Source organism: Topomyia yanbarensis, chromosome 1 (genome assembly GCF_030247195.1).
Source record: "Topomyia yanbarensis strain Yona2022 chromosome 1, ASM3024719v1, whole genome shotgun sequence".
NCBI classification, from domain to species: Eukaryota; Metazoa; Arthropoda; class Insecta; order Diptera; family Culicidae; genus Topomyia; species Topomyia yanbarensis.
The window spans coordinates 23,886,694-23,910,106 of NC_080670.1; the positions used below are offsets into that span (position 1 = coordinate 23,886,694).

General features: G+C 36.6%; 1 protein-coding gene across 3 annotated transcripts in view; it reads right to left on the bottom strand.

Moving 5' to 3' along the window:
* Positions 1 to 23,413, bottom strand: part of LOC131677099 (sodium/hydrogen exchanger 9B2) — a 61,916-nt gene that overhangs the window by 18,363 nt on the left and 20,140 nt on the right. The window contains exons 1-2 of one of the 3 annotated variants that reach the window (XM_058956683.1): positions 11,683 to 11,804; positions 2,694 to 2,955 (exon numbers count right to left, since the gene is read on the bottom strand). In XM_058956683.1, the coding sequence (XP_058812666.1) occupies positions 2,694 to 2,955; positions 11,683 to 11,707 (287 nt within the window). In that variant the 5' untranslated portion in view covers positions 11,708 to 11,804. Of the gene's footprint in view, positions 1 to 2,693; positions 2,956 to 3,065; positions 3,898 to 11,682; positions 11,805 to 23,413 lie in introns of those variants that run through there. The other 2 variants (XM_058956684.1, XM_058956685.1) reach the window with 2 other exon arrangements.

Here is a 23,413-nt window from a genome sequence, read left to right on the forward strand (position 1 = left end):
TCGAACACGCTATTTCGTACCGAAACACGTGCACATGTTCGCCTGCACAACCGAAACCCATGTACGTACACGGTGTGCGTACACATAGGTTCGTGGCACTAGTTTTTTCTTTCTCACTCTCATCATCACTAGCGTTGATTTTTTGCCTTTTGCGAATCGTTCTCCTGTACGCACCCGGTGTACGTACATGGATGTTTGAACTAGAGTTTGTACATCGTTCGCTTGGATTCGATGTTCAAGGCGAACCTGTACATCGAGACGAAGCTTGATTGAGTTTGAACGCGTGCGCGAAATTTTATACACAGGTACAAACTTGTCGATGTTCAAGTCTGATAAAAAAAATATATTGAAGAGAACTGGTTTAAAAAAATATCCTAAACTTGGCGATATATTTCGGTATATTGCTTACATAAAGACTTCATATTTTCAACAAAGTTTTTTAAAGGACATTATTAACAACTTTACTGAAGACACCAAGTCTCGTACTATTAATTCTCCAGGAAGCAATTATGCAGAATTAATCATTCAAATTATAATATACAAATATGTGCTGTTTCATGGCGGAAAATTTCTTCGAAGTTGTTAAACCTTCAAAATTGATGGTTTCGAGATTATGTGACCGCAAGAAAAATATTCGAACATTTATTCCACTGGAGGTTTGACAGGTGCTCTATATTGATTCGTTTCGTTTGTAGACTGAAATAGCATCAGTTGGACTGCTCATCTTTCTGAACTATTACTGATTTATCAAAAAACGCCTAAATTTATGCGTCTTCGAAACATCAACGATTTTCATCAAACTCTTTCTTGCTACGCCATTAATGGTTTCTGCCCATGGTTAACCCTAATGTGCCCCCTGATCACAGAACTGGTTCGTATTAACTTGTCCTTTATATGTGTAGTCTTTTTAGTGGTACTGCATTGTGTTTTCCATGGCCACGCAGGAAGGTTCAACCACAATCTTATAGAAGAACACGATTGAGGATACTAAGGAAGTAGCTTTTAAATGTATCCTCCGTAACGAATTACAGTCTTCGAATTGCGACAATTATTTTCCAATGCCAATATTGCAAGTGAGAGGAGCCAGCTCATATAGCCGTACCTCGATTTTCCCATCGTCCATATTCACAGGGACTTCGAATAGAACACTTTCACACTCACCCACGTGTTATTGATGTTATTTAATACGTTTTAAATTCAAAATCATTCCAAACCAGATTCGTTCACTAAAACTGATTTTATTTAACCCTTTCGGCACTCGCACCGTTGTAAAATACACCTGAAATACCTTCCGAAACTCTAGCGAAGTCTTCTTTCAGCACCAGCGGCGGCTCATTCGGGGAGCCATTCGCGCGCGTGCCGGAGGGTTGAATGAGGGTATTACATATTACGTATTGTACAATGAACAATTCAAAATCGAAATTTTGGAACCCCTTCGATTTTTTTTTCTGGATCCGCTTCTGCCTTTGACCGATAAATTCTCTCACATCTATCCACCTAAAAGGGCGATTTGCTAAGGTATGTCCGAATAGCCCCGTGTTATTTTGATTAATAAGGTATTCAAGGTAAGGTAATTAATAAACGAAATTCCACAATAAAAAAAATGGTTACTAAAGGTTCAACTCAGAAAACCTCGAAAAGCGGCCATCCTTGAAAACGAAAAAGCAGTTTTTTTGCACATGGTTGGCAACATATTCGTGCAGATGAATCGGTAGTATTCTATTAATGCCCCAAAGGCATTGATTTCGTGAAGATTATGTAAAGAGTAGTGAAAAACTACTTTTTTCGTATTAAAAGATGGCCGCCTTTTGAGGCTTCTCAGTTAAACAATGAATAATGTACCATGATTGAAGTAGGACTGAAACTTTGCAAAGTAAAACATACTTTCATCTAATTAACGAGAATGAATTATTTTGCGAATGTTTTAATTCATGCGTTTTTTACTATCTGGTTTTTCACCAATAAAAGAAACCAAAACTGCTGTACCAACCGGCACACCAGTCAGGACCAGTCGTTTCAACCGGACACATAAGTTGGTTGTCATTTTTTCAGTTTCTCGTTTATATGGAGATTAACCATCGTAATTTCATTCAAAGATAGTGTATATCGGAAAACCCACCATGTCGGAGTCGTTCAACACGATCGCATTGTTTGTGTGTTAAACCACAGCGCGTTGGTTAGGGCAGCGCCGACCATCTTTGTTTAAATTTGGGCCACTCAATTCGATATTTTCATAATTGTCAGGTAATTTTTGTTATCATATCATTCTTACGAATGAAGCAAAGACCAAATTTAGGGTCATTCCATCGATGGCAGACCGAGCAATTGACTAAATTGTGTGGCATCCTGCCTGATATGGCCAAAATGAGATCACCACCCTACATTGGCAGAATAAACAACTTTTATAACTTTATATTTATAAAGTAACTTTTATATCTTGTATCCTTAAATACGGCTTTGGTATCATTGTGCAATATCGAAAAAAAAACCATAGCTCGACATAGATTTACAACAACCGTTATTTACACACACACGAGAATAAGAATGGTTTGCTATCTTCAGCAACTCAGCTGTCGATAGTTGATGATACAATGCAGCGTGATACACAAAGGATCGGAATACGTAAATATAACAATTTATCTTTAGTAACAGCAAGCTGCCCCAGCTGGGGCGTGCGATAAAACAACTCTTACTTTTCGAAAGGATCTCCCTGATGCTGCACTTCGGAACCAATCTGCACACCGACCAACGATGCGTTAATTTGTTGCCTTTCAACCGGATCATAGCGAGCATCGCCGAACGGCTGCTCTTGTTTGTCGAGTGACATGGCGAAGTCTATCGATGGAATCGGTAACTGAGTTGCACCTAGCACGCAGTGCGGCGGTTGCAGAGCTGCTGGAACTGGTAGCACCGGAAGCTGACCGTTGTTTGATTCGTCTACTGACGTGATGTAAACTGTGCGGGAGTAAACAAAAAAAAAAGAACGACACACATTAGCGGTAAGTAGCGGACGGGGTGTGCTGCAATATCGTTGCTTGTATAGATAATCGGAATGAGTAAACAACCTTTTCGGCGGTGCTTCATGTTTGTCTAGCAGCAGTCTAACGACGCGCAGCTCTAGCGGTAGGTACTTGTGGTATGTCGTAGTAGACTCCTGGTGATATTAGAACTGGGAGGCACTATCTCACTAGGGAATTATCACGTTCAAACTGATTGCCAACCAACAAGCACCGCTGAATATATCCAAGGAGAATCACTTACGGCTGTTAGCATGGTGGGTCTAATTAATACTTTTGAAATTGATACCGTTCCAGTTTTTTCCGAAAATCGGCTTCAGCCAACAATTTCCTTTGTGTTCATTGATCAGATCCATGAATCACTACTCAATCACTAGGAATTTAATCGAGCAACGAATTTGTTTCTCATGCTTGAATTTATTTTGATTAAAAAACCAACAAAGCTTGTCACCTTATTACATATGCAGCAATAAGCTATACATATCTATTTGAGAATATACGAAATTGTGAACGTTTTTCAACCAACATAATATGTTCTCTCTTCCTGATTGATGAAGTTGATAAACACGCCACAGCACATAAATTCGATTTCATCAAATGATGAAATGGTATCAATCAGCTTTTCGCAGATCACGTTTCGGCAGTTAAATTATCACCTCACTACCATTGCCGGCTTGATTTCACAAGTTACGAAATGGTATTCAATGATTTTCATTTACTTTTTTTAACACTACTACTCAGAAATGTTTATTTCTTATTGCGTCAATGAAGAGATTGGTTGGGATTTCAGTTCAAAGCAGTTTTTAAGAAACCAGTTACCGAATTCGAGCCCAATTGCACCACCGGGATCTCAAACATCCCGTTGGTAGAGAGAATTAATACTAATTGACTTGTAGATGAAGCATTCATTTAAAAGCGAGAATTCAATATATATCAACGTTGTTGGTGATGTGATTCATTTTGATTATCAGCTTGCCTGTGGAAAACGAGTTACGAACGATTTCGAAGCGCGCGAGCTCTTTACGGGCACCGTTCCTACGTCTTAAGGTTCTTTATCTACTAAGAATGTTGTAAAAAGCAAAAATAAATAATGAAAACTATATATTAACTAGCCTTCTCAAAACCATCTGAACCATGAAACAGATTTAGATAGGTTATAACAAACTGCCTCAATCGACATTATCTATTGAACCTTAAAAATCTTATCGTTAAAAATCCAATGGAACAGCCCGAGTGACGCCCCGTGTGCGCTCTCAGTAGACAGTCAATATTGGCGTTATCAATTAAGCTGACTCCGTTTGGTCGTCCGCCTGCCGAAGCACGTGTAGCAATGCTGCACCAATGAATTAAACAGAAATACTGTGTTTCATTTTTCCATATTAGTTTCACAACGCGCTTCGTCCACCTAACAGTAAGGCGGGACCTGTCTTGTATACGATAGATCATTTACAAATGGGGAGCTTAATTTTGGGGATAGTGGTGGTCCCAGTGGTCGTATATCTATACTTTTGTAACCATTTTTTTGTTTGCGAAATGTTTCGATCGGTCTATTTTTTCATAGTTTTCAATAAAGACGACTTCAAGATTATCCATTTTATAACAAAGTAATTGGAAAATAATCGCGCTAAGGTGCCTCTAAAACCCATCAGCATAAAAATACCCAACAGTGTAAAAATATATGATTTGACAAGGAATCTGTTCCTGTTGCAAATAAGCAGTCAAGAATTCAAAAACATTGTACGCAGCTCACCAAAGTTCGATTCCCAACCCCGTACATAGCGTTAGAGATTTTTCCAAAAGAGATTTCTCTAACCCGAAAAGAGGCGAATGATGCTAAGGTTAAAACCTCTATGATCAAAACAAAAAAAAAATAATATTCAAAAAGAAGTATCTCAACAAACGAATCTATTCCTTTATTGATTCCCATGCTGGTCCGGTTTCGTTTTGCCAAGATCTAGCTAGTTGTTATTACAACAGGGAAGTGTTACAACGATCCTATAATCCAGTTCATCTAAAATAGCTGAGTCCACCAAATTGTCCAGAGTTTAGCCCAATAAATTTTTTTCGGAGCATGTTAATGATTAAGGGGCCTCTTATATAATTGTGGCAAAAAGTACCTAATGTTTAATATTGTCTTAAGCAGTAAAATGACTTAGACATGTACGCTATTCAGCAAAATGTTTATTAAGGTTTCATTTATAAAATAAAAATTTTCGTAAAACTGTAAGGTGTCAAAAATGGCGTCCAAAATGGCGGCTTTCTCGGAACAAGATTTTACGAATCTGCGGACATTCTCGTTTTTAAACCGTTCAACCAATCAACTTCGGGTTTTGCCTGCCTAAAAAGGACAACATACTCGGGCGCTGTAACCTACAAAAGTGCAATAGCTTGATCATTAACGATTTTTTACAGCCGGTCAAAGTGGAAAAATCATGCGAAAAAACGATACTTTATTTTCAAGTTTCCGCCATTTTGTTTCTATATCGATTTTTTTCATGTTTTTAGGTTGGGGGCCTCTACGGACTGTAATCTTCAAGAACATTTTGGTTTGCTGCTTGTAGACGACGAATTGCGACCTGTGTAGTGCCCGCAGATAAGGTCGGTTTTCAAAACACCTTTTGCTGGAGCCGCCATTTTGAACGCCATTTTTGACACATTACACTCTATGCAAAAAATATAGTTGTTTTTTTTTTCGTGCAGAAGGGCACAAAACCTAACTTAAAATTAGTTTTCTAGCGTTTCGGATTCTCCTCATCAGTAACTAGCACCAGTCTTTGGGCTAGTTAGACGATAAATCTAAGCTAGCACCAAATCTGGCACTAGTTAGACGCTCAATCCTAAATCAAAAAAGTCATACGTCTTGCATGAACTAACCAACTGGCATGTTCCGAGTGATGTCTCGAAAGACAAGCACAGCAGCTCTGGTTTGCTGATGAGAATGCGGAATCCGAAACAGTTTTTTTGGTTTGCGAACCAAAACGCCTGGCACTATGACTATGTAAAAGAATATAGTGGTGCTAGCTTAGATTTATCGTCTAACTAGCCCAAAGACTGGTGCTAGTTACTGATGAGGAGAATCCAAAACGCTAAAAAAACTAACCTTGCACTCGAAAATTTTTATTTTATGGAGGAAACCTTAATAAACATTTTGCAGAATAGCGCACATGTTTAAATCATTTTACTTCTTAAAAAAATTATAAAACATTAGGTTCTTTTTGCACAATTATATAAGAGGACCTCCTTAACCCTATGATAGAAATATACAATTATTTTGGTGGTGACGTCGTTTTAGTTAATGTTTTGAGTCGTTTTTCACGGTTATTTCAAAACTTTTCGGACTACATAAACAAAACGAAAACTCGAAGCTTTTAACAAAAAATCTCCGTGACAATTCATTGACAATAATAATTCCACGCTGAAATACAGATGACAGCACGTGCCACATTCGAGAAATGGCAGTGGCCTTGACAGTTGCCGAACTCTGACGACATCACATAATTATTTATTTGTTGATTTTTTCATTTATTTTTTGTTCATTTATTTATTTGTTTATTTATTTATTTATTTATTTATTTATTTATTTATTTATTTATTTATTTATTTATTTATTTTTTTATTTATTTGTTTATTTATATATTTATTTATTTATTTATTTATTTATTTATTTATTTATTTATTTATTTATTTATTTAATTATTTAATTCATTTACTGTAATTGTTTAAGTTGCATCCATTAAAAATACAAAGTACATCTTCGTCGTGAACGAAGGCCATAGCCAAATTTCAATTTTAGGGGAACGGGCATAGCGTAATTGGTGAATCAATTGCCTTGTACACAGCTCACCTGGGTTCGATTTCCAACCCCGCACATAGGGTTAGAGATTTTTCCAAAAAAAAAAATTCTCTAACCCGAAAAAAGGCGAAGGTTAAAACCTCTATAAAAATAAAAAAAGTTTCATTTTTTAATTGAATGCTACCTAGCCATCTTTAACCAAATGCAAATACAGTCAGGTTTTTTGACGCGGGTATACGTATCGCGTGAAAGAACCGCGTAAAAACCACCGTAATTGAAAAATACGCATAGCAAATCCGTGTTAATTCGAATATCCGCGTAAAAACCGCGTAAATTTGAAAATCCGCGTTGAAATCGAGGTTAATTCGAAAACCCGCGTAAAAACAAATCCTTTTGAAAGGAAAAGACTTAGAAGCTTTTTGGAAAAGGGGAAAAGACGAATCTTGAAGATGGCCCGCACCTTATATGAATATTTTCGGAATGATACGGTGCCAGAAGTCGATATTTGACGCCGTTTTGAAATCCAAAATGGCGACAAAAAATTCGCTATAAACCAACCAATATAGGTATTTTTGGAATCAGACTTCCCATGAACATCGACAAGTTTGTACCTGTGTACAAAATTTCGTGCTCACGTTCAACCTCAAACATACTTCGTCTCGATGTACAGATTCGCCTCGAACATCGAACTCAAGCGAACGATGTGCAAACTCTAGTTCAAACATCCGTGTACGTACGCCGGGTGCGTACACAAGAACGATTCGCACAAGGCAAAAAAAGTCAACACTAGTGATGAAGAGAGTGAGAAAGAGAAAACTGGTACTACGAACCTATGTGTACGCACACCGTGTACGTACATGGGGTTCGGTTGTGCAGGCGAACATATGCACGTGTTTTGTTACGAAATAGCCTGTTCGAGTTCATTCATGAAGTGTGGGTTTAATATGAGCACAGCACCAGAGCGAACATTGTGTACGATGTTCATTTGGGAAGACTGTTTGGAATGTTTTTGAGGAGTAGGTGTCAGAGGTCGATGTTTAGCGACATTTTGAAATACAAGATGGCGATTTGTAACGAAATTCGTTGTGGACCAATCAATATGGATTTTTTCGAATTAGTTTTGATGAATCAAAGGTCGATCTTTGACGCCATTAAAAAAAGAAATTGCGCTCTATATCGACTTCTGACACCTACTCGTCAAAACCATTCAACCGTCACTTCATTCCGAACACACCCATATTAATTGAGCTATAGCGAATTTCCTTAAATCGGAAGTCACCATCTTGGATTTCAAAATGGCGTCAAGCATCTATCTCGGGCACTTACCCAACAAGACCATTCCAAAAATACCCGTTTTGACTGGGCTGTAGTGAATTTTGCTAAACCAGAAGTCGCCATCTTGATTTCTTTTTTAAACGGAGCTAAACATCGACCTCTGGTACCTACATACCCATATTGTTGAGGAGATACACCTACACCTACATACCCATATTGTTGAGCACAATTTTCAATAGCACCTAACAGTATGCGATTTGAATATGGTGTAATAATCTGGCGTCATGGCTGCCTCCTCGTTACGGCTGATTTGTTGACAGAAGAAAAACTACGAATAAGGACGCCTTCTCGTTGTTGTAAAGTTGTTAAATATTAAAGTGTTGGCAAGTATTTCACCAGATTGAAAGTATTTCGTTCTTTATATGATACATATCGATAATGCAAACCAACACTGGCATCTACTGTCCACTATAGTATTGAGTAACGTTATACTAACAGTTATCTAACATAATAAACTCTACCTACAACGTCTCCTTTAGAGTAGGTTTAAAGAAGTGACAAATATTTCTTTTGGTTGCCAAAACTACTAATTATAGTTCGATAAGCAGCACCCGGATAGAATTTTACAATAGCATTTACCCTACAAACAATCATAAAACAATAAATATTATAGTTATTACTGTTTACACATTGTTGGATGCAAAGTTTTCACAGTAGATTTACAATAAAATTTCATGTAACATTAAATTTCACTGTTCAGCAAAAAACTGATACAGTGCATTCACATTAAATTTTACTGTTTTCGAGAAAAAAATGTATGGAGAAAAATTGATTTTTTTTAATGTTAAGATACATAACCACCCCCCTTTTTCACTGTAAAAGTCTATTTTACATTGAAATTTACTGTAAAAACGTTAAAGTTTATTGTTTTTGTATTGTAGCATAACACTAAAACTTACTGTAAATTATTGTAAAATTACTGTACTGTCACAGTGAAAATCATGGTTATGTTACTGTACATTTCTATTCGGGCAACAAACTTGTTTGTGGTCTATTACCATCAAATCATAGTCTATGACGATGCTTTGAAACTTTTCGACAACCGATATTCAACCAAATTGGTTAAATTTTACTTAAACTTGTTGCGATAAGAAATTCTGCATTCTCAAGTCAAAAAATGTTTGCCTGTCTCTCGGGGAAAACTTGAATAGAATCAGCACAAAAAACTGGTTCGGTAGATGTGACAGTATTATGGCATTTTCGTTTTTTACAGTGCACTACGCCGGTGTAGTCGGTGCTATCCTCATTTAAACTTGGGTGTAATCAGTCAGTCTCTTTTTTATACTACACCAGTATAGCAAGTAATAATGAAAATTGCAATCTAGGTGAAAAAAGTTTAGGATTGCTACAGTAGGTAAATAAATCCGTAAAAATGTTGAAAATCAAATGAATGAACAAAACCTAATAAAATAGAATACTTCGATCTCGTAGCGTTTGCCATTTTAATTTTTTTCGGCAATTTTAAGCTATAAAGGTGAATCAGTTGGATGCAGCATATTAATTTTTTTGCACAAGGAATCAAAAAACGATGACTTATTTGTATGAGCCCTAGGCACATTGAAATCGTATTTGCTTTAACTGACTCCCGCTTATCAGGTCTGTCAAATTTTGTACATATTATTTATTTTCTGAGGCAAAGCTACACTATTGCAGAGGAAACAGGTGGGCGTCATGAACATGTAACTTCATACACATAAAATACACTAAAACTAAAATTCACACAATTAACAGGACCAAGATAAAATTGTACATCGCCTGGTAGAAAATCGTTCAAAATCGGCGTTAACCTTCCGGCAGACGCGCTAGGCTACACTGAGTTGGTGCCACTCAGAAAATTAAACGATCCCTGTCAAAAAAATGGGGACGAACATGGTCAGGCGATTTAAAAAGTTTGACGTTTGGCTCAACTCGCCTGTGCTAATTGCCCCTCGGAACAAATGCAATTTGCGAATGCGATTTAAAGGCCATTTCAATACTTAGACAAATTTTCTGGCGGCTGAAATGGACTTGGTTGTTTTTCGCATTTTTCAAACATGGCGGTTCATGTTTGGCTTATTAAGCTTAAAATTGTTTTTTAAACAATTGGTGTGTTCTCACTAGTACTTTGTTTGCCTAGTGCACTTCATTTAGCCAACGAATGTGGGAAATTGTGGAATCGTGTGTAAGTACAGTGGAACAAGATCTCTGACCTAGAGTCTTAATGAACGTCAGATTGCGATAAGTTTTGAAGTGCAATACCAATTTCACCATTGATTCTTCCTATAATTTGATGGTGATTAACTCGTATACTGGTAAGTATATGTGAGTAGATAATGAATCCGAAAATAAGTATTATTTTTAATTTTCATATTAGGCAATTGAGGGCGATTAAATGGCGCGTTCCGTGGGCGATTTGGGGGCGATTTAAGGGCGGGTTGGGCGGCAAAAAATGACGGCGGCAAATCGCCCAAATGTTGCATTTGAAATAGCTCCCTAATTGCCAGCAATGTGCTGGCAAATTGAAGGGCAATTAGCGCATCCGAGTTGGCAAAAGCCCCCCGTTAGCCAGCAACTTGCCCTTTTTGACTGGGTTAGCGTCTTTGAACACCAGCGCTCAACCATTCACTCGACTTTAGGATGGTTAATCACAAAGAGTTGAGCAGTGTATAACTTCTGAACGGATGCTTACGGACATACATATTAACTACCATTTTGAAGGAAAACTTTCACCACTTTTTGAATAGTGTATGATATAAATAAAGTTTATGTCCATAGTCATGTTATACAGGTTCAAAACCAGGGAAAAATAAACACAAAGCCTGTCACAACACTTATCAAACAAGCCATAGCGATACACAACTTTGCTGAAGAGATCAGTCTTCAGCAAAGTTGTGTATTTTATTTCAATAAAAAAAAGTTTCCAAGCATTATAATCGCAAGAAATCAGGAACAAAATGTCTGGTTGAAAATTTGAATTTAAGGAGCTTGTCAAAAAAAGTCCCATAAATGAATAACTAAAAGCGAAAAGATGCCTTTAATAAAAGTTGTGAAAAAGTTCTCCTCTACAATTTTTTTTTCGAGGACACCGAAGCGCTATCATTTAAAAGTTAAACTTTCTATAGCCTACTATGGTCAATTTTCTGATATCGCCAAAAGATGGCCCTTTTTGTACACATAAACCTTGTAGAATCTCGCCTCTGGGGGAATTTTTTTCACATGATTGCTTAGCTTCACTCACCATTTTCGATCGTTTTTCCTCGTTGGATACCACCAATCCTATATGAGGTATTGGCACTTAAGTCAAAAACAAAAAAAAATAATTATTAGTTGTAGAACATGTCAATTCACAAACATGGATACTTTTAGCACCATAGAATTAAATTCCTCAAAAGCATGGTTTGAACCACTGTGCACTGTGGACTTATTCTAAGCAATATAGTTCTGCATTTCTGAAATACGTCTCAATTGCAATCTTTTCTTGAACATTCAACATTTGTGTTAAAACACACTCTAAATCAATTTTCTTGCTAGAATATCCTAGGGCCCATCATGACTTACTTCTGGGTGGAGAGAGCTTTTTCATGGATCACTCGGCCACTAACTTATTATACACTTCACAGAGTATTCTGTTCGGGAATTCGATAATACGCATTGTTGAATGTGAACTGTTCCAGTTTCGATTTACGTTTGAAAACTCCGCGGAACCGCCGTGACCTATATATAGGCGGCATTCTTTTCGGCGATATGTCTAATCTTCGGATTAATTGGGAGACATTCTCCAAACCGATGCGAAGAACGCTAACGATTTTTTATCTTATTTACATAAAGAGATATACTTTTCGGTAGTCCTATCTAGTATAGGGTCTAATAGGGGAAACAATCGCTCGTTTCACGCATGTCGGCCATTTAACTACTAGCCTAGCAGTTTCACAAAAAAGTTATAATACGTTATAAAGGTATCTATCTATCTAAGAAATCTATCGGAGTCTCATAATATTTGGTAGAATCGTTCCTTATCGAAAAATATTAGAATTTATTCACGTCAGGTCGGTCCAAAAAGTCACAATTTCTCAATTTTTTTTTTATAAATTTATGATACACTGGAACCTCCATTTACGAACCGAGCTGGGGGTTCGCAAATCGAATTAGATCGTAAAAAAGTATTCGTCATTTGGTATTTAGTTCGTAAAAAAAAGTTTCCTTCACATTCTAATTAAAATTCGTTGATTGAGCAATATTCTCGATAATCCCAACAAGTAGATGATGGAAATATACAATTCGAGCCATTTTGAAATTCAAGGTGGCAACTTCCGATTCGCGATAACCCTAACAATATGGGTATTTTTGGAACGGGCTTGACAAGTATATGATGAAAATTAATGTTTGGAACCTTTTTGAAACACAAGATAGCGACTTTCGATTCAACAATATTCTCGATCACCCTAGAAATATGGCCATTTTTAGAACGGGTTTGCGAATTAGATGATTGAAAATGGATGTTTTATGCTATTTTGAAATCCAAGATAGTGACTTCCAGTTGAGCAATATTCTAGATAGCCCTGCGATATAGGATTTTTTGGAACGTAGTTGACGAGTACGATATAGACTCCTTTTTATCTCCCGTCGGTCTCCCGTAGGCTGACAAAATGGGGATATTTTTTTAATGAACCGAAACTGCTGAAATATTTTTCTTTGATCCCTAGACATAGTCTCATAACGCTTTCTGATATTTGAGTATACATTTTACATTTTTTTATTTTTGCATCTTTGAAATAAGAGAAATATGCTCAACAAGGCTATTGATCGAATTCGGCATGGTTCGTTTGCTAGAGCCCTTCGAACATATTTCATAATGAGGCTGACTAAATCGGGGGCAGACTAAATCGGGGACTAATAAAATCGGGCCCTCACCCTCCCTCTGTTGGAAAAGGATACTTGGCGCCATTTTGAAATCCAAGAAGGCGGCTTTAGGTAACCTCGGTATCCTTAACATTGGTATTTTCTAGATAGGGCTTAACGAATAAATGGGGAAATCGATGTTTGGAAACCTAACAGTACAGCTATTTTTGTGACGGGCTTGACAAAGAAATGACGGAAATCGATGGGTGACGTCAGTTTGAAGGTCAAGATCAGCTTCCGGTTGAGCAAAATTTTGAATAGCCATATCATCACTAGTTACTATATCTATTTCTACTCTGTATTTTTCCAATTACAAAATGGCTTCAGACATCGATTTCCGTCATGCACTCCTCAACCCGATTCCAAAAATGCACATATTGCTGAGTTTATAGAAAATTTATCTAAAACAGATGTGGCCATCTTGAGTTGCAAAATGGCTTCAGGCATCGATTTCCGCCATGCACTCGTCAACACCATTACGATAATACCCATATTGTTGAGGTTATTGAGAATTTATCTAAATCGAAAGTCGCCATCTTGGATTACAAAATGGCTTCAGGCATCGATTTCCGTCATTAACTCGTGAACCACAGTCCGAAAATACCCAACAACAGTTAGCTAAGAATATGTTAAATCGTATACAATTTCATACTGTACTGTACGTACTCCAACTTGGTGCGTAAAAAAGGAGTTCGTTTTTTCGAATTTAGTTCGTAAAAAAGTTACGTAAATTGAATATTGCGTAAAACAAAAGAGTTCGTAAAAGGAGCTTTCGTATCTGAACCACTAGATCAATGTTTGTTGTTGTTCGTCAAATGAACGATTTTGTAAAAGTAGTTCCAAGGAAACTATGAAACCCTTAAAACTATTTCATTTTGAATTCGGTGACAATTGGTTTTTTGTTGATTTTTACAACGGTGATTCACAGCCTCTGTTTTAAATCCTTTTCAATAGAAAAAACACTCAATTTTACACAGCATTCCATCTCCATCTTTTAACTTATGCAAAAAATAAAGGCCTGTTCAAGGGGTAATTGGGATCATAACCCGGCGCACAGTGATTCCGCTTCATATAAAAGTCAGAAAAAATTAAAAAGTGTCTTCAAATATTTTCAAATTATGATTTCTAGCCTAATTTTGGGTCGCTGATTTCAAATTCAAGGTCTAAATAGCCCTAATTATGATATATAAGAAGGGTGGGGGATCTCGGTAGGGTTAATTCGTGAAAAAGAAGAGCTTGTGAATTTTTTATGGCGATATTGAGAGTGTTAGTCTATTCAGCCAATTTCTATATTAAAATCCAACATTTGAAAAATATTTTCCTGAATTTTCATTGCAAAATAATAAAGAGTGAGCGAGTGCCAATGAAATTCCGGTGACATTTCGAAAATAAGGTTGTTTGGTGGTGTACATCAAAATCTATTGGACCAATCGTTTTGAAATTTTGTACATTTTTTCTTTACATAATTTTCCAAGTAACTACGCAGTTTTTTTCCTTTTTTGTTCGATTTATTGAAATATTTCGCTTTCAGCACTTTGAAGTCAAAAAACTGATATTCGCTAATAAATCGGTAATTTTGTTATTTAGAATTTGAAGAAAAATTCACGTGGTTAACCGAAGAAATCCAGAAAGAATTGTATAAAATCTTTAAACAATTGGTTCAGTATATTTTGAGCTAGGTGGACACCACATTTTTTCAAACTACCTTTGATAATTCTCATTTAAATAATTCTATTTAAATAAACTATAAAACATATTCGCATAAAATATTTATTTTCTCTTCTGTTAACACTTTTATTTCGATTTGTTTGATTTATTAACTTTTTACACTATGTTTATAAAAAAATCAAATTTCTTCTAGTTTTAGAAACTATCGAACTCTATTTAGAATGATGCCAAATTGTAGATTTTTTTTAGTTTATTTGATTTTAAAATAAAAAAGTAGAAAGAAAAAACAAATTTTTAATCTAAAAATCGCAAAGATTCAAATGACAGGAAATGTTCCAATACATTGTTCAGGGTGTTTTTTCAAAAAATAATTCAGATTAAAATCTTGCATTTATAATTATCTAAGCCACATTGTATGTTTGTAATTTAGTTTTAGTTGAATCTTGAGGCTGTTTTCAAAAAAACATCTACAATGAGTGTCTCTCATTGTTTACATTCTCTTCTGTTAAACTGTTCGTTTCAACTACGTTCTCTACATTTCTATTTAAAACTCATATGTGAATCAGATTTATTCTAAGTTAATTCATTTACCATCACACCATTTAATATCGTATGTTTTGGCCCTACGAACACTCATATAATATAGTTTTAATTACAATATATTCATTGTAGGCTGAGTAATCAATAAAATAGCGCGGCACCCTTTATTAATACGATTAATATGGAATCAGCTAGCTAAGTAATTATTTTTCCACTGATATGCAAATACCATTCAAATAGCGTGACATTTCCAAGATATTTGAACCAGCTGATCTTGGGAACAACATATGCAGTGATATAAGAAAGGTTTCATTGCACTATTGGGTGTATTATATCGGTTTCGTCTCTCATACGTATATTCTGTAGTGCACAAAAAAACAGAAATATTTTATGAAAACGTTGTTCTTTCTGGTTTCGATTTAATTTATGGTTCGAGTTTTCAAACTCCTTTGAGTCAAAAAGTGTACGAAATCGATGTATCGTTATAAATGTAAATATACAGTTTACGTAAATGAATGTGAGATCGTCTAGCCGAGAAATTATTAGGAATTATTATCTATTTTGTAGTCAAATGACGTGAAATATCCAGGATCTTGCGCGAGACCGGTTGATTCTATGGACAACATATTAATTTATGGAAGAAAGGTATCATCGTGCTGTTAGGTGAATTCAATCGATTTCGTTTCTCATGCATAAATGGTGAGGTCTATAAATAACTAAAGATATTTTATGAAAACATTTTTCTTCGTGTTTCGGTTTAATTTACGATTCGAATAAACAAACTCTTACGGATCGAAAAAAGTACGTTAAATCGAGGTATGCCTGTACACTGTTAAAGCTAAAAAGATACGGTTTGCGCAAATTTGCGCAAGATGTCTTAGACATTTTTGAAAAGCTGATGAAAAAATCTTGAAAATAGGGCTAGTCTTATATGCGAGAAAGTGTGTGCTCTTATTTGAAAATCGATGTAAATTTAGTTTCAGTTTCACCATACATTTTATAAGGGAAGAAAAAATCGAGCAATGAGCGCACTGAAATTTGAAAAACTGTAGCGGGCAAACCGTTCATCCAAACCTATTGAAACTTAGGTAAATAACTATTCATATCCTACATAATAATATAAAAATAGATTTGGAACGAAATTAAAACGTAAATTTTTGAACTTTTTTCCGCCTCGGCATCACTGTGCGGCGTGCTATTGTCGCCATTTCGTTTAGTAGGTGAGTGTGACTGAATTGACAACTGACCATAAAGAGATTTCAAAATGGCTGACACAGTTATGCCTATAATCACTGAGAACTGACACACAAGTAATGTTTCCAATGTGTGTAAAAAATGAAACTGTCGTTTTGAAATGCCACCACCAAGTAGCAACTTGACACTAGCTTGCGCTGCCATCGGTCAGCAAGCGTTATACGGACGTTGTGTACAAACTTGGATACAATGATGATTCATGCATGCGATGGTCATTTTCGACGTATTTTCCTTTAAATGTTTATACAGGTTTTTCGGGAATGTCTGTTTTAGCTTATATGTCTATTCTCGGTGCTATAGTTATCGTAAGCTGGTATGGCGGCGCTAGTGTCTAACGAATGTTCGTTCAAATGTTTACACAAGTATTACAAACTTATTCGAATATGGATTCTTTCTATATATTATTTCTTTATATTTATATTTTTGAATCGAGCGAGAAAATGCACTTCAATCTAGACTCATCAGTGAAGATGTAAATGATGATGATGGACCAAGATGTGACGTATAACCTACCAATAAATACTTGAGATTTAACAAATTTTGTAGTCATCATTGCAAGTGTCGAAAAGTTTACTCACTTGAGATCTTTCTAATATTGATCAATGAAGTCACTTTCAGATACAGCAATTCATCAAGTTGACGATACATTTACTACCCAATCAATAGCAAACTGGACCAGCATTATTGATTCAATCACCATAAACCATTTTATCAGCCGACAGGAACCGCATCTTAACATCGGAAGCAATGGCGCGTAAAATCCCTGGCAGATTGCTTTTTTCGCACTAATCCCGATTAAACGAGGCAGAAGCAATCTTGTAATCATCGTAAATAGCTTCCGACCGAAGCAAGATCAACAAATCATGCGGCCTGTTTCGTGGGCTATTGCTTGTTGCTCTGCTCACTACTAAGTGCATTCCGAGCGAGCAGCGAATCGGGCCCTACTCCGACTCAATTAATGGAAAGAATGCACAATTCGCTCTCATGTCTTGGGGAAACCTCTTATACAGAAGCAATCGTACCGGCAACCCATAAGCCCAAATTTATGGCTGGTTGGGCCAAACTCGCACAGAATTTCGGCGCAAACAGAAAAAAAGCAAGAAATTTCCACGAAACACGAATTTAGGCAAAGAAAATTTATCACTTTTAATGTGACACTGCCTTCCATTGGCCATACTTTGCAAGGACTTTATGGTGGGAAAATCTTTTTTTTTTTTGAAACGGTAAAAACTTGGTCTCTCCGAATTCGTTACGTGTCGCGTCTCTGAAGCTACTACGATTGAGGAAAAAACCGCCCAACTTTCTATTCCTTTAGGTAGGGGAAGGTGGAGTCAAGGTGCTTAGAGTTCTAAGGTTATTCGTATTTGGCAGTAACTAGGTGAGAAGTGAGGTAAGCGTGCATCAGCCAGCGGGGAAGAAAAATGACAGCGAACAACTTTGTTTACCCACTCAAATCCAAGCAAACATATGGAGAGAACTAGTAAACAATGTTGATTGCTGTCGTTTCTAAAACCAACATGGCTGATTGGCGTTTTTGAGGATCGTATCACCTAAGAATAAAAACTCCTTGGGTGGAGTAATGAAAATGCTAGTTTTCTCTATCTGACATAATCAAATTGTTCAACTGACCTGAGTTTTAGAAATGAGCCAGGGTATACTAAAAGTGAATACACTATGTCCAGTGCTGTGGTTGATGCTCCATCATCCCCTACACTGTGTACAAGTGCTGTTTGTATATAGGAACAGGAACGGCGAAAGGAAAAAATATTTCAGAAGTGCGACATTCGTTGTGATAATTAAAATTAACTTTATGGTATTCCATTTCGTGCACACTACCTTTTAACCTAAACATACACAGGCACATATAGACCAATCTCCAAACACCTGTATAGCAAGGGAATAATCATACCGAGTAGGTAAGGATGACAGTACAGGTAGACGGTACGTGGCTTGGGTGTGCAAACCGTGTTTGCCATTATCATAATGGCCGCGAATGTGGAACGAAGCCCGAACGCGACTTCAATTCATTAACTTTTGCTACCGGTGGCTATTTTTTTACTGCGGAGGGCAATCAGTCGAGGGCTTCCAATCTATACACAGACGAGAACGAAATTGGCGCATTGAATAGGTTCAACAATTGATTAAAATTGGTCATAGTTGAAAAGTCCCGGCAGCTTGGCGGCTCCACTTTTATGATGTACTTTTAAAATATATTAAAAAAAGGAAATTACAATGTTTGTAATACTAGTATTTCGACTACTACTCGTAGCTTTCTTCAATGTTCACATCAGTCTAACACCGATGCAGGCTAGTTATCCTCCAGGAAGAGATAGGCGGAGTGAAATACGGAAAAAATGGCAACCATCAATTCCATTGTTAAAATCTAGCAGTGCTCCCAAAAAGAGGTAGATTGGCTCGGCTGGTTCAAGAATTTGACAGTTTCGCTGGATCGAGATGACGCCTCCGCATATCTCTCACTGTAGGATAACTAATGAATCAATATGCTATGATAATGATGTGCTTCTACATTTTATATATGACATAGTCGAATTGAAGCGGAAAACTTTATATTTCACAAAAATGACAAGTCGGCAGTGTCTCTGCATGAAATCAATGACATCCTATTCGGACGAATCACAAATCCAAGAACACTAGTGAGCTCCCCGCAGGTGGGAATTCCAGGATTCCAAATTAACTCAGTCAGTTCACATTGTGTGCATCGATAGCAGTTAAATGGATCGAACAAAAGTGATAACCGGTCAGATTCCTCCAGGAAGCATTTTCCCCGCCGGTATACTGATCATAGGTTCGTTCAACAATTTAAAAGCATTGAATTTAAACTGAAACGCAATCTTGTTTGAAATTTTAATAACTTCTCCCTCCATTACATGCTTGATACATGATTGGAGTGCCATGCCTCGTCCTGACCGGGACGAGCTCGTTGCAAACCTCATGCCGTTTCTCGATACAGCCGTGCCTAATCGTATAAAACACTTGAACATATCTCGAGCACCAAATTGACTGTGTGGATTCTCTGTCATGAATACATCTATTCGAACATTTCCATCAGTGAATGTTTCGTGCTCGATGTGGTTCTGTTTGAGAACTAGCACTTCTCCACTACGCTACACACACAACTCCCACCCAGAACAGAGAAAATCTGCCAGACTTGTGTCCTGGAGCATTTCTAAGGTGGAAATTTCCAAGCAGCATGAGAATTTTGTCTTCATATAACATTTAACAGAAACCGGATCAAAGCTTCTTACAGTTTTGCTCCAAATGCAGATACATACTATGAAGAGAACATTTACGGAAAATACACGTAGACTATCACCGTTGCCTGCAAGTAGGAAAGTTTGCAACCGGTGTGCAATCAAATGCTCAGCAAATTCTAGACTAGTTTTATTGGTGAACTCTGACCCAAATGACCACAGCATAAACCGGTACAAGGGAACGTGAAATGCTGAGTGGCTTTCAAATAAACAAGCAATCTTATCTTTCAAGTAATCACCTAAAGGGCCTCCGCCAACTTTGCCGTGTCTAATCTGAGAAGCAAAAAAAAAAAGATTGCTTGCGCGGCACAAGATTTCAACGGCCGTATAATGCAAAAAGTTAAGGTACAAACGTTGCGTCGAGCGAGCTGTTAACGGTGGCGCATATAAACAAAGAGAATAAATTTGGAAGAGTTTTTGTTTTCCAAACTAAGATTTTAGACCGCTCAAAAAACTAGGTAAGGTAGAATACTGATGTCAGATACCATTCGCTGTAGTTAATAATTTAAAACAATATTTTGGAATAATAAAGGGTGTACGGTATCAAATTGTCTTAACCTTCAACTACCCCAGAACATATATCGAGTAATGGCAAAATCAGACCTTAAAGGCTTAGAACTATCGAGAGACTTCAGAAGTGCAAGTTTTGGAGGTTTTTTTTTCATTCAAGTGCACCTGTCTATGAACCGTTCCGGTGTTATAAACGTGGTGCTCCACTTTCCACATTAGCAAATTGCCGGCCAAATCAGGTATTTTCGAACAAACTTAGACATCTTCTGCTTTATAACATCCGCAGTCGAGCTGATGATGAGCAGTGAAGAAACGGAGCCCAGGAGGCTACCAGAAAATTGTTTTCCCTACTGTTCCTCTACATTCATCACAATTCGACGCCTTTTGGATGCGTGTTTCTTGCTTCTTGCACAAAAGTTTTGCTTAATCCTAGAACGTTGCACTGCACAGTGGTCCAGATCGCTAATTTAGGAGGAATTTTTACTTTCTGACAAACCTGTATAATTTAGCCGTATCATGTCTTGGGATGAATTTGTGTACTTTAGAAGATGCTTCTTTTTATTGGAATAGTTATTAGGGTGGTTCTAATTTATCTAAAATACGAAAATAAACTTTTTACTGATGAAAGATAGAGCTCCACAGTCTTCCACAAAGTTGTAAAGTAACTTATTTTGAATAAATTTGTTGAACATATTAAAGCTCTATCTCTTTTAGTTTTTGTTATACAAGAAATTTAAAAAAAAAGATTAGGGTGTTCCTGAAAAAAACGTTTTTTTAGTATAACTTTCGTATCTTTTACTTTTTGTTAACACAACCTTTGAACAGCTTATTGAAAACTTCAAGCCGAGTATTTTTCTCCAAGACACCGAAGGTCTAACTTTTTTCTTTAAAAAGTTATGGACACTTTTCGTTAAAAAAATAGCCTATTTCAAGGCTCAATATCGCTGATGCGGGCACCTAAAATTGAATTCTGTTTCCACCACATGAAAGACCATACTTATTAGTATATTTGAGCAAAAATTGGCGAATACGATATTTTTTTAAAATTTGCAATTTAGATTTAAAGTTTGTAGTTTTGCAGGTTCAACGCATTAAAGCATTTACACACATATCGTTGTATTATGAAAAAAGCCACTTTCAAATATCATTCTCTCATCGCAGCAAGCTTTGCATAAGTGAAACGACTGTCAAAAAAGGTTTCTGATTTTATTCGTTTTAAATAAAACTAGTAAATATGGATATTAGTCGAAGAGAGTTGGCGAATTTGCTTATTGCTGGTAAAAAGACAGATGAACTGCTTAAGTTCATTACAAGTAGTAATCCAAATGTAAAATTGAGACTTGTTAATGTTCGAAAGAAATTTTATATTTTGTTAAAACAACCTTTGAACAGCTTTTAGAAAACTTCAATCCACGTTTTTTCATAACTCTGAAAGTCTAACTTTATACTTTCAAAAGTTATGGAAACTTTTCGCTCATAAATAGCCCTTTTTCAAATGTCATTATCTCTGATTGGGGCAAATAAAAGTAAGTTCGGATTGAACCATAGAAAAGAACATACTTTTAAGTATATTTGAGCAAAAATTGGAAAATATTATTTTTTTTAAGCATGTAATTTTAAATTTACTAACCAAAGTTTTAAATTTTATCGCATAGCGACATAAAAGAAATTGCCTAAAGCCTTTGTATTTCCTTTTCTGTTTTGCTTAAATATCAACAATACAGAATGTGTTCATTAAAAATAATTTGGCTATGACAACAATTTATGATTTATATAAGGAGAATTTATTCAATGCCAATTAATTCAAAAGTAGATGCATTGCATTTTCAGGTATATCCAGCGGTGCTCGTTGAATTCGACGTTTACATTTAAGAGAAATTATAGGATCTGATGAAACAAGAAGTCTCTTGAAAACGTCATCAAGATTGACGAGTCGATCGAATTTGCGTGCGTGGAATTCTCGGAATCTGCGAATACTTTTATTCCTGGTTTCTTGAACTTCTTCACTGCACATACCTACTGGCAGCATGTTATGTTGAATAATGCTTCCTCCATGGACCAGGAGTTTATGCACGGTTGGTGAGAGAGCGTACCAACCATACAGGCGTACATAAAGCAATCGTGTATCTTCGGCGTAACTCCGGTAAGCATCCGCGTTAATTCCCAATTTGCTGTTGATGATTGTTAATAGCACATACATACGTTCTAGCAACATTTCGTCCAACCCGGTTTCTTCAGCAACGACATCTCGGTTTCTGAAAAATTTTCGAGCTGTGTTACCATCGTTAGAATTTCCGCCACCTGGCAAAGGTTCGCTAATACGAAGACCTAAACGGTCACGTAACGCTTGTCGAATTTTTATTTGTCGTTCCTTAAGCTCGCTGGTATTTTTGCCTACGCGCCAACGCGGTTTTGCTAGAGCTAAACGGTAAGCAATATTCAATAGTATTGCTCGTATTAATGCATGTAAAGGTGAAAAAACATATAAACTATCCGGTGGATCGCTGGCTTCCAGTAAAGGATCATTCAATCGCTTTCCGGAGCGTTTGCATATATAACACGCTTGAGACGGTGTGCCTGTTACGTCATTCCTTACCTTCGTATCAACCATGGAAAATATTAAGCTTGAACTAATCGGAATCTTGCGCATATTAACATTTACTATAGTCGGGACTAATTCATCGATTTGCTTGTTCATCGCGGCAACTTCATCCTTTGTTAGTTCAGGATTTTCCTTCTTGAAAATTAATTTTACTGGTCGGCACAGGGATACTGAAGATGGAAAATCATTATTCCAAAGAATGCAATCTCTTGACTCATCTTTCCGGCGACTAACTACACGTAAAGGTACTATAGATAGAGCAAATATATGCGAATCGTTATACTCGAATAGTTCTCCATTTTCATCTTCGTCAACGCACATTTGCTTGTATCTATGTTCAAGTGGAAAAGAGACTGTCAGTCAAAGTTTAGAAGAAAAATAATGTTGCCTACCGGGAATGGTTGCTGCTTCCATCGCAGCCCCACTTAAAGATAACAAACGTATTATCCTCAGGATGCAGTGATAGAACTCCAATATTCAGAAACGAGATGAGTCGTTCCACGGTATGGTTAACAAGAGCTTGAAGGGGAACATACGCACAAGA